This window comes from Thamnophis elegans, chromosome 7 (genome assembly GCF_009769535.1).
Source record: "Thamnophis elegans isolate rThaEle1 chromosome 7, rThaEle1.pri, whole genome shotgun sequence".
NCBI classification, from domain to species: domain Eukaryota; kingdom Metazoa; phylum Chordata; class Lepidosauria; order Squamata; family Colubridae; genus Thamnophis; species Thamnophis elegans.
The window spans coordinates 16,543,971-16,556,562 of NC_045547.1; the positions used below are offsets into that span (position 1 = coordinate 16,543,971).

At 37.1% G+C, this 12,592-nt stretch overlaps 1 protein-coding gene across 1 annotated transcript in view; it reads right to left on the reverse strand.

Moving 5' to 3' along the window:
• WNK1 (WNK lysine deficient protein kinase 1) overlaps positions 1–12,592 on the reverse strand; it is a 112,462-nt gene that overhangs the window by 71,931 nt on the left and 27,939 nt on the right. Inside the window, 3 exon segments of the mRNA XM_032221405.1 lie at positions 3,651–3,808; positions 5,546–5,766; positions 9,617–9,789. Coding sequence (XP_032077296.1) covers positions 3,651–3,808; positions 5,546–5,766; positions 9,617–9,789 — 552 coding nt within the window.

Genomic DNA, 12,592 nt, shown 5'->3' on the forward strand with positions numbered 1-12,592 from the left:
AAAATGCAGAATGATATGCTTGTATAGAAGTACAGAGAGCAAGCTACTTAAGAGAGTGGTAAAAAAAAATAGAGATGAAATAATGATAAAACTGAATGATATGAAATCTGGAGTTAGAACTAATCAAATGATGATAAAGCAATTTAATAAATCACAACAGAAAAAGGGACAAGAGACATTCTTAAAACTATTATATATGTTATATGTATGATGGATCAGATACAGTTGTTTAAATATAAATATAATTTATAAATTAGGCAGATTAGTAATCACCTTAGATGTTTGTTGATTTGAGAATGCCCTTTGAAATAGTTCTGTTTTCAACAGTTCCTGAAGCTTATGAGAAGTGAATCTGATTTCCATATGGAAACCATTCTATACAGCCCTCGTGTTGCTACAGAAAAGCAGTACTTTCTAGCTTTGGGTCCTCAGCCCAACCCACCTCCAAAGCATTAACTATAAATAAATGTGATCTACAAGATCTGGTGGAGCAACTAGCTCTGCAAATACGCTAAGCCACAATGATACATCCCAGCACCTTAAAATGTACCTAGAAACACAGCAACTAGGGCAGGATTCAGAAAAATCAGTATTCTGGACTCCCATTGCTGTAAAGTATAGTGACTGCTACATTCTGAACAGATGCACTTTCCAAGTAATCTTTACAAGCAGCTCAAATGAGTAGAGTAGAGTAGAGTAGAGTAGAGTAGAGTAGAGTAGAGTAGAGTAGAGTAGAGTAGAGTAGAGTAGAGTAGAGTAGAGTAGAGTAGAGTTCTTTATTTGCCAAATGTGATTGGACACACAAGGAATTTGTCTTTGGTGCAAAGAACTAAAGAACGCTATAATAGTCCAACTAGGTGAAAATCAGTTACTATAACCAGGTTCTCCTGCATCAAGTAAGGTCATAATTGGTGCAGCAGCTGAAACTCAGCAAAGCCCTTCCTGTCATCAACTCCACCTGCTTCTAGCAGGAACTATGAGTCCAGGAAGCCTCTCAAATCACAAACCTGTTCCTTCATGGGTAATGTCTGCCCGCCCAGAGATCACACTAACATCTATAGAAATCCCAATGTAATAATAAGAACAATACTGCCTTACATGGGTTCACCTTAGTCTGTTCTCTCTCATCCAGACCTTCATAGCTTGCAGGTATAGGGACAGAATGTCAATAGCATCTCCCTTGCAGCCTGGGGTAGTGATATGAAATTCAATGCTATAAGCGTATTGATATCACATCTCAAAACATCAGATGATCATCCCTTTTAACACCCAGCTTCATACACATATTAAAGACCAAGGGAGAGAGGACCAAACCTTGTGGCACCCCACATATCAGAGGCCATCAAGCCAATCATCTCTTCATCCTGACTGAAACTCCCTATTTAGGAAAAAGCAGACCCCCTTCAAAAGCATCTCTAATCCCTTGTGCCAGGCCCTGATTAAAAAGGGCCCAGGTTATCTGTACCATCTAGAGCACGGGTGTCAAACTCACTGTGTCACGTTGCTGTCACGTGACGTATTGCAACGTTCCCCCCCTTCGCGGAGCTGGGGTGGGCATGGCCTGCAAATGACACATCTGGCCCGCAAGCCGCCGGTTTGACACCCCTGATGTAGAGTGCTTCAAGTTGGTCCATTAGTCCATCTCAGCAATCTTCCTTAAAAAGGGAAGGCTGGAGACTGGATATTGAATATGCAGAGTTTTATAGTGATTACTTAAAAAGATTTGCTGGCAATTTCTGTATACTTCAGAAAGCCAGAATGATAACAGGCAGAGGAAAAAATTGTTTAAAAGTATTATGCAAACATACATACATTTAAAAAAAAAGCCCTCAAAGAGACCTTGATTACTTATGAACAGAAGAGCTTTGCCCCTGCCTTCTTCTGGCACTCTGGCTTCCCAGTCTTGGCATTCCTAGGCAATCAATTCCCTACTGAAGTACTAACCAGGGCTGCTTTGCTGAACTTCCCAGCTCAATCTAAGTTAGCTAGACACTGCCACCTGCTGAGGCAGAAGAGATATACCCCTTTATAAAAGCATCCATCTGAAGACGCAAGTAAGTTTAAACATAACTTTGCACATATTGCGTCTATCAAATTCTAATCAATTTATTTTTCTTCTCCTTGAAGATGTATGCTATACTTTTCAACCTAAAAAAGTTACTCCTCACATTTAAAATTAGGAAATACTTTCAGAAAAAGCATGGTAACTGATTACAGGCATCACAGGGAGCAATAAATGCATAATTTACCACAACTCTCTTTGCACCAACTGTATATTATTAAATTGCATCCAAAATAAATACTGCAGCACACTTGCCTGCAGTAAAAACTGAATGTATAGAGAAAAAGGCAGAGGATTGCATAACACAGAGAAACACAATAAACTGCAATTTTGTATCATTAATATTTTTGTGATAGTTGCAGTTCTATTACAGTGTCCTATTGATACACATTTCACAGAAAACCGTAGCCTAAAGACAAAGCACATGCATTGTGTACCAGAGACCTAAGATTTACTCCCAGCATTTTTTGCTAAAACTAGAAAAAGCCTAACTCTTCTGCCAGATAGCTGGGTAGACCTGCTATATAGACCTGATTGTGGTCCTTGGCTTCAAGCATAGCATATCCAATGAGTCTATCCATTTTAGTTTTACCAGGTCTTTCTTTTCTTACATGCCCCCCTCCCATCTCTGTATCAGCTCCGGCATGAGGGATATTGAAAGGAAGCCGCAAGCAATATTGGCTGGTGTGTTAGAACCCATGCCATGCAAAGAAGGGGAAAGAGAGTCAAGACTTTCCAGATTTTGTTTCAGCCAAAATCCAGAACCGAAATGTTTTAACTTTTAGATCTGTCAAACCACAGTCCAACTTGAATATTTTGGCAGATCTTCTAAGACACAATGTTTCAAGTTTGAAGTAATGCACATTTTGTACATACCCCTACACAGATCTATTTAAATACTTCTAATTTGCAAATTCTAGTAGTGAAACGTATATGCAATATTAGCAGATTCCTTATTTTGCATTAGGCACTTTAACAGATCCAAATTTTAAAAACTTCAAAAGAGGCTGGCTGGAAGCACTAAGTTTTACTGGCCATTCTAAATTCAAGTAAGCTTGGAGTCGGACAGACCTTCCGGGGGGGGGGGGGGGCAGGAACTGAAATATTTGTCTTCAAGGACCCTGAAAACAACATTCCCTCCATGAAAGCAGCTGAAGAAAACCTCTACGTGGTCCTGAAGAGATCAAAGTGCAGAGCCATGAAGTATTTTAAAGATGACAACCACCATTTTCAATGGCAGGTAGAAGAAAATAGGCAACCAATGCCAACTCTCAGGATAGAGGTTATTATATGGGAGGGATCTGATTCACCCATAGCTCTCTAAATTGCTACATTCAGGACCAGCTGTCACTTCCAAGTAGCAGAACAGTTCCAAATTCAAGAACAGCCCATCTGCAGTATATTGCACTAGCCAAAGTGGGGGGGGGGGGTAACCAAAGCAAGCCCCCTCAAATACACGTGGAAACTTTTCTTTTGTTCCAGCTTAGACTCTTGAAAGTTATCTATCCACTCTCATAGAAGATTACGGTTCTTGCTTATCTGTGACAGGTGATGTACTTATTGTTAGAGAAATATATACAAAACTTACACTGGTCACTCGACGGTAGATCTGTGCAGCATTTTGACATTCAGAATAAGGGTATTCAGATGTAGCCATCTCAAGCATACACATCCCAAAAGCATATACATCAACGGACTCATCGTATTTCTCCTCATACATCTCGGGTGCCATGAACTCTGGGGTACCTTAAATTAAAAGAACGATTCAGACTCTAAATGTCTCAAAGCGAGCAGAGGCTGCTGCCGTTACTCACCGCAGAAGGGAGCACGGGGAGACCTGTGAGAAAAGAAGAAGTGGAGGCAAAAAGAAAAGGGAGGATACCCTCAGTCATTCTTTTTCGTCAATGAATCCCATAGGTCTTCCATTGCAAGGTCTTTGCAAGAAGTGAAGAATAGTAAATATTTATTTTACCATTTATATCAACATTGCAATTCAAATTGAATTAGGAATAAAATAAGGAGGTTTTAGTAGAAATTAATAAACTTGATTGTTGAATCCTAGATTGAAAATAAATGGAGAAAAATAAAAGTAAGAGACTAGTTAGGCTGAAAACCAAATATGTGTTAGCCACACTTACCTTCCCTCCCATTGAGAAAGGAGGGGCAATGTTTGTTTCATCATACCTGCCTGCTCTCTGCTGTAAGGAATTAATACTGATTAGCGTCCACAGCTAGTCTCTGACCTGTAATGCTCCATTTATTTATTTTTTAATAGTGACACTTTTAAACAAAGCCTTGCAATGAAAAACCTGTCTACGAGTAAAGCCTTCTTAAAAATGGATTTTTAAAATTTTCTGCAAAGGCCACTCACCAGAGCCCTTTTCACATACTTACCATTTCACCTGCAGTACATTTAATAGGCCTACTACAGATACAGGAAATAGTGAGGGAAATCCTATAGGCAAAAATACTCAGAAATATAAAGAGATTGAGTTATAGACACAGAGTGTGTGATTAACATCTTGAATTAAAAAAACAATTTGCAGCAGATGTTTTATCTCTGAGGTATGAAATGAATGCAGTTTCTCATATGGTAGTAAACTATACTACGTAATCAGAGATATTTAAAGCCAGAAATATTTACAATAAGAAAAGAATTATTTCCTGCAGGCAAACCAGGTTTTATGCAAATTTACAGACAACCTTTTAAGTGCCTATCCACCCTCCCATGGTTCAATTAGTATCTAAGTCTTAATTGAAAGTCAACATACTAAAACAACTGTTAACAAAAACTAAGAATATGGTAATTTTCCAATTGAAAGTTGAACACAACACATGGAAAAGGCAACGTTGTGTTCAGGAAACTGGTCATTTCCACATTTTTTTTCCATTAATATTTAATGTTTTAGACTGGCTGGAAAGCAGGAAATGTTTCATTGTGACAAGGACAAGATATCTGCAGATAGAAACTGTACCCTTAAAATCAGTTTTAAGGGATCTAAAACAAGAACTGCATTCTTAAAAACACACAAGTGCAGACTAAAAAGGACAATCTTCTCCCTTGTTAGCCTGCTTCACACAGAAAATAGCAGAACAGAGCCGTTAAAACCATTTCTATGGCAATAAAATATCTGGCAAATCCAAAGTAAATGCAAAACCCAGAAACTGAAGGTTAGATGGTAAGATTGCTTTTTTTAAGGATGTTTTGTATCACCATTTTGTGTTTCCCATTGTTTCCCATTTGCAACAGATATTTAACTAGAGTGCATATATTATGGTTTTAGCAAGAGTGTTCTGCTAATTGTAACAATCTATGGTATCAGCACTCTTCCAGCAATATACCCAAATACCAAAGATGTGTAATGTACAAGATCTATTATATCAAAGACTTTACGGCTGAAATATGGAAAAAGCTCAGAAGCAAGCTTATTTTATTTTATTAGAGTTTCAAATGAGATCTTCTAAAATAGAACTGGAACTTACCTATCACACTTTTGGCAAAAGAAGCTCGTTTTAAAGTTGCCAAGCCCAGATCTCCTATCTTGACTGATCCTGTGGGGCCAGTGATAAAGATGTTGTCACACTTCAAATCGCGATGGATAATGGGAGGAGTGCGTGTATGCAAGAATTGTAAACCTTTGAGTATCTGCCGGCACCAGCTTCGTAACACTTTGATTTTCATCACTTTAAATCTTTTCAAATATCTAGGAGAGAACAACCCAAATAAAAGTAAGCTTCATCTTGAAACTCATATTTACACAGTAACATTATAAATATTTAACAAATAGGATATTAAAAAACAGCCTCTCATGGTCAATGAATTGACCATTAGGGGACACTGGCCAAAGATGAGATGTACTCATACTTTTTTTTAAAGGTCAAAGGAACTGGGCTTAGAAAGATTACCTCTCCCCCATTGGACCTTTGAGAGAAAATATTTTAAATTACTATATACTATTTGAGCCATTATATATAAATAAAACTATTTGTTTTTTAAAAAAATAAAGTCATTACAGTTTTTCAATCATAGAGTATGCCATCATATAACACAGCATCTCATTTAAATATGTTTTTTTTCACTTTTAGCAATTAAATTTGGAACAAAAATAATACTTATAGTTATCATATTGTCTTTGCACACTCTATTTATAAGAAATCAATAGAGATGCTGGCTTAGTTGGAGGCGGGGGGAAATACAACAGAGTCAACTCATCAGTTCTAGCAGGGTAACTGTGGGGCACAAGCTTTTACAAAACCGGAACTGGCAATTGTTTTGAAGAGCCAAGTATGGAAGCAAAATTGCCAACATTTTAATATAACTTTTTATGTTGGATCTTGCAGAATGTAAGATTTTCTGAATTATATATCAGTGGAGGAAAAATCTAAGGGACTCAATTTAATAATGCTACTGAGAACAACTAGGAATAATAGGAAAGTATAGAAGGAATAAAAGCAGCACTATTATATATGTCAGTTACTGATTACCCAATCAGGGAGAAGATGAAATTGTCCAAAATCAAATTCCTGATCTTTCAGAGGCTTGATAATAATTTTTTTAAAAGCCCACTGGAATCTGGGAAAGGTTTATTCTGCCAAGCACGAGCCTTTCAGCAAATTCTTGACTTGTCTTGCTGACAGTGTTTTCTTTGATGATGTTACCTAGTTTGGGTAATGAAACGACTGGAAGAAAACAAGGAAGCTCAGAGAGCACCAAGGACCCCTCATTTCAACCCTAAGCCACAAGTATTTTATTTTAGTGCTTTCTTTCAAAGATGAAGAATAATATCATAAGATCAGCAATCCTTGAGTTGATGTTACTCAATAAGTAGTATTATTATAACTGTATGTAATACTATAACGGTGCTACAAAAATCCCAATGAACTCTAGGTGACAGAAACAACCCCCCCCCCTTTAAAATTTAGAGGTCATCCAGAATTTTCCAGGACAGATACACTAGCTCCACAACAAGGAATTGGAAGTAGCAGGAGAAACAGGGGAAAGTAACCACACAATGATAGATTTCCTCTCACAATAAGCCAAAGATTAGTGAATAATGGTAAAGAGAACAAAGAGAGCTTCCTCAAACATGTTCAGAATAAAAGAAAAAAAAAGGATCAGTAGCTGCTCAGTAAAAGCAGCAAAGGATAACCATTATTTAATTCCTGATTCAGCGCTATATTCACCAAAAGGAAGATACACACACACACACACTCTCCTGAAAGGTCAGAAATGAGATTGAAAACCAAAAGAAACATGGTCAAGGAATTCTGAATGAGTTTAAGATACCAGAACTAAATAAATTGCACAGGAAGATGTAGGTTCTGTGTGCAATTCAAGGTCTGGTTATCACTTATAAAGCTCTTCATTGCAAAGGGGCTGGCTAATTGAATAACTATACCAATTATTTCTTCTTCTCTGGTGGAGTTGCACCCTGGTTCCTGTCAATTAAACAAGACCCAGAAAATGTGCTCCTGTCTTCTTGAATGATATAACTACAAAGATTCATAGAGCTCCCATCCTAATGATATTCAGAAAATCATTTAAAATGTGGTTTTCTCACAGGCCTTGAAATAAGATTCCTATCCTTTTGTTGTTGTTGTTGTTAGTGTGTCGCCTGTTGAATGGTTGTAAATTTATTCTGTATTAGTTGCCTTTCTTTTTTAATTGTAAACCACTTAAGAGTCATTAAGGAACCTGTTAGCCTTAAACTTAAAATAATTGCATACATACTTACATATATACATAAAAAAATCAAACAAAACTGCATTTGTTAAACATTCAGGAATCTCCAATGGGTAGTAGATGGTGAAAACATTGAGTACATGAAGGTTTTTAAATAGTTAGTTGTGATCTTCCAAGACACAGAGTCACAAAATACACATAATGATTTTCTGGTCTTGTAGGTTCAAAGAAGCACTTCAGCCATTTTAAAGAGCATTTTTCCTCCACACTAAAAGCAGTAAAAGTATCTGTGGCTTTAAAAACACTTATAAAGCCCCACATGGCATGGGCCAGGCTTTTTGCAGGATCACCAGTCCCCACTGTATCTGCCCAACTCATCAGGTCTAGCAGAAAGGGTGTGCTCTATGTCCCATCACCCCAAAAAGTAATCTTGTTGGTCCCTGCAGTCAAGCCTATTCCTTGGTTTTGTCAGGCATCAAAAAAATCATTCCTCCAGAGATCCTGATGACCCCATCCTTGTTAGACTTTCACAAGGTTTTGAAGATCTGGCTGTTCCCTGGGTATTTATTAAGGTGAGATATAGTTATTCATACTCAAATAAAGCAAACTAGGAATTATATTCAGTGTACGTACTCATGATTTCTTAACTGTTTCTATGATGAAAAATTAAAATAAAACCAGTTTTGCTTTGAAAAGTAATCTAATTTCTAAAGTATGCTCCTTTTATAATTTTTCAGGCATGTTGCAACTTGCTTATTTTGCCTTTTAATTAAAATAATCTACCTAAAATTAAAAAAGGGAGGGGAACGATAGAAAGCCAGGCAGGTAGCATTAAAAGAACCTGTAGATTCACCACATTGTCCATCCCTGATCCATCCTTAAACATAGATGGTAATTATTAGCTAAGAATATTTTCTAATGTATTCGATTGAAATACCAGCTATACCCCTTCTAAAACTTTTAACATTTAAGAGCTTCATAGAAGATACTACAGCAAGAATGACTGCTCTATACTGTACACTGATTTCCTGGAGGAAGAATATAAATATAACATTAAAAAAAAAACCATTAAGACTACTCTTAACTTGAATATTCAGTGTTCTCAGTACTCTTAGAAATTCTCATTAATTCTTTTCCAATATTTAGCAGAGATGTAACCAATCCTAGTCTAAATGTGGGCCCTATCTGTGAATCTCAAAGAATGTATATATCAAAATTAAGAGGTAAAATGAATGATGCACGATTTAGCATGATTTTCTATGTTCAACACTTAACTCCCTTGTACCTCCCCCAAAGTAGCCAAAACATTCAGCCCTGCCCATCACGTAATATCACGTATCATATGACCTTCTTACAGTTCTTCAACCATTTTTTTAAAAAAAGTACTGTCTTCAGGCACATATACTCTTGAATTATTTGTATTCGGAGCCGCAAAGTAGGCATACACCTCAAAAATGTGTCTCCAATTAAGAAATTCTAGTTTCAAATAGTTAAACGGAACTATTAGAATTTTCTGATTATAAGCATATTTTAACATTATATGCTATTAAAATACTATGAATATTTGCCAATGCTTTACTGACCACTAGAGGACTCACTTGCTACTCATTTGCCTGGAATTCCGGGCATTTGCTAGAGTATGGACATAATGTGGTTTGCCAAATAAAATTCTAAAAAACTCTTTAACATTTCCCGCTTACAAAACAGCAATAGTCCCAGAATGTTCATAATTTTGAAGCCAAACTGGAACATAAACAGTGGAGAAAAATACTCCATGTCATGTTTAGGGAGGTTTGTGACTAAAATGGAAATTACTATGCTTTCCTTTTCTTTTTGATAATTCAGGTTGTGCTCCACTAGCATATACTTACGTTTTCAATGTGCCAGATGTCATAAGTTCTGTAACCAGAACAATACATTTCTTTCCCTTGACTGTAGATTCCCAGGAATCATAGAATCTAACAATATTAGGATGTTGAAGCCCTTTCAGCATTTCAGCTTCCTCCTTAAACCGTTGTCTTTCTGATTTGGACAGCTTCCGATCCTAAAAGAGAAAATCAACAAAAATGTATTATAGACAGCTACAAATGAATATGAAAGAAATAGCTGGCCTCAAATATTTAAGGATCAAGATTACATGTTACAAGACATGAAAAGCTATTTTAACTAACAGTCTCTCAATTCTTTGTGTAAACTATTGATTACCTTCATCTGCAATTTCCTGCACAAACTGCCAACAGCAGTTGGTTTGGTTATTTCAAAAATTATGTAAGAGGAAGAATACATGATAAAATAGTATGAAATGAATAAATGTTGAAACGTTTATTTCTATTGCTCCTAAAAAGCAAAGTGCTTAGACATTCTTTTTATATAGAACTTAAAAAATTCTCTCTTAAAAAAACACTGGTAATTTTTTCTAATTTTATTACAACCTCTTATCAGACAATCCAAAGTACACAATTTAGTGCTCCTGAATAAAAAAAGGATTCATTTTAAATAAAGATATGAAGAATCTCTAAATACCATTCTGTATTCTTATATTAAGTAATGCCCTAATTCTCAATTATAAGCAGTATTTGTCCCTTTAAGACATAATTAAAAATAAGCTAATAATTGTAACTATGGAAAAACACTGAAAATAGTACAGAAAACAGTACAGAGGCACCTCCAGGCAAACAGGGCAGTATATAAGTTAAATAAATAAATTTCATAAGACAAATACTAGATCCCCATGTGCCTATAACTTAAGGATATACTAATTGAAATGTCTTTTTAAAAAAGATCTATGAACTTAAGAATACGATCCTATTGTTGTGTTCTAATAATAAATCCCTTTAATTTCACTAAGGTTTATTCTCAAATAAGATTGTACAGGTTAATTGAAATGTGCAAAAACAAAGTTAGTTGAAAATATTAAGTTAATAATTAAGATGGTAACTTATTTTACTGATTAGGTCAGCCACTGGATAATATACACTACAGTATATGCACATAGGGTACTAACTTGGAAGAGGTGAGTTTGAGAATAACGGAAAAGAAAATCTCAAGTTATATTTTATGCATTATGATTTTTCTACTGGAAATTATTACAGTATATAGCAGACATAAACATGCAACTTCTTAGTATGCAAACAGATGCATTTTTCCTACTTCAAAGTAGCTTCTCTGTAAAAAAAAATCATATGGGAAACAGTCCTACAATCTGTACAAAAATGACATAGTGGAAACACAATACCTATATCATCAGTACATGAGAATGAAGTTAGAGTAGATGGTAAACCTTTCAAAATTTGAGCTATCAACTATTTAAACATTACTTCTAAGATCAATTACTCAGTTCAGCTTTCTTTTGCTTGTCTGGTATATGTAAATTATGAATAAGAAAGTGTTGGCCCTGACTCTTCCACTTCCTGAGAAAAAGGAAGGACTCATATGCAAATATATGTGTTTCTAAAAGATCTTGATGTTTCTAGGCAGAATTTTAGAATATAAAAAATGCACTTCATTACAATTTGAGCTTAGTATGATATCTATAAACCATGACTTGTAAAGCATAGTGGATGGATTTGTTCAACATAAAAACTTGAAAAGAAGCAGACCATATTATGGCTCAAAGTGTATGAATCAAGCCACAAAAAGTGATCTGTGCATTTATAAATGGAATTTATGCTTTCCTCTTAAATACTATTATAGAAAACTGGATCTGGATTCTGTTGTTTCATAAAAGTAATCTTAATATTTATTAGGGCATCTGCCGCTGCATAGCTGTCCAATTTGTAATGGCGTGTAAACTGAGATGGAGAGGCCCAGGTGGTGTCCTGACAGACCTCTTCTATTGAAGCCTGCGCAGCCCATGCCCTGACATGGCCGGACTCCTGATGGAGTGAGCAGTAATATGTCTTGGTGTTGGGAAGGACTGCAGTTCATAGGCTTTCACTATGCAGGCCCTGATCCAATGATCCAGGGAAAACGGTGTTGCCTTGCTGCCCATCGTTGTCGGCTGGAAAGATACGAACAAAGCCTCTGTGCGACGAAGCGAAGATGTCCTTCTGATATAGATGCGAGTGGTGCAAGGTTCTGCCCTTAGATACAGGGAGGGTAATATCTTGTGTTTATTTCTAGATTTTACAAAGAGGGGATCTAAAGGGTCCCCGAATAGGCGATCCCTTGAGAAGGGGGAGGAAGCCAGCCTCCATTTATGTCTGGCGTCCTCTTGCCATTGTCTGAGCCAGAGGAGGCGTCTAGTCACCACCGAAGAGGCAATGGATTTAGAAGCAAACTGTGCAGCGTTCAGAGATGCATCTGCGGAAAACTCTATTGCTGCCTTCAATTTATTAATGTCCTGGTGGGATCTAGTGTCCCCTGTGGGGATTCTGCCCTGCAATTGCTTCAACCAGAGCAAAGAAGCTCTGTTGAAGAAGGATGATGCTGTGGCTACTCTTACCGCCCATGGAGCGGTCTGTTGGCTTTTGACCAAGGTCTCCTCAGACCTCTTGTCCTCCAGGCAGAGGCCCTACTCTGGAGAGCCAGTGACAACAGAGGAGTCAGGCAGAGGTGTGACAGGAGGGTCAATAAATGGGACCACTAGGGCCTTGGCTAACTTGGGGCCAATGTTATAAAGGCGTTTGTCCTAACTATTTGGAGAGGGACCCGACCAGGGAGAGGCCCACTGCCTCTGTACCACATCTAGAAATAATTTGGGAGAGAGAATCACCTCCTTTTCTACTGCTGGTTCTGGAAACAGGGGGGGAAGCCCGGATCCTGAGGGGGCCACCAGCCTTGACTGGGCAGTTTCTAGGTTGGCAACCTTTCTGACCTTGAAGAAACCTGAATAAGGAGGGCCAGAA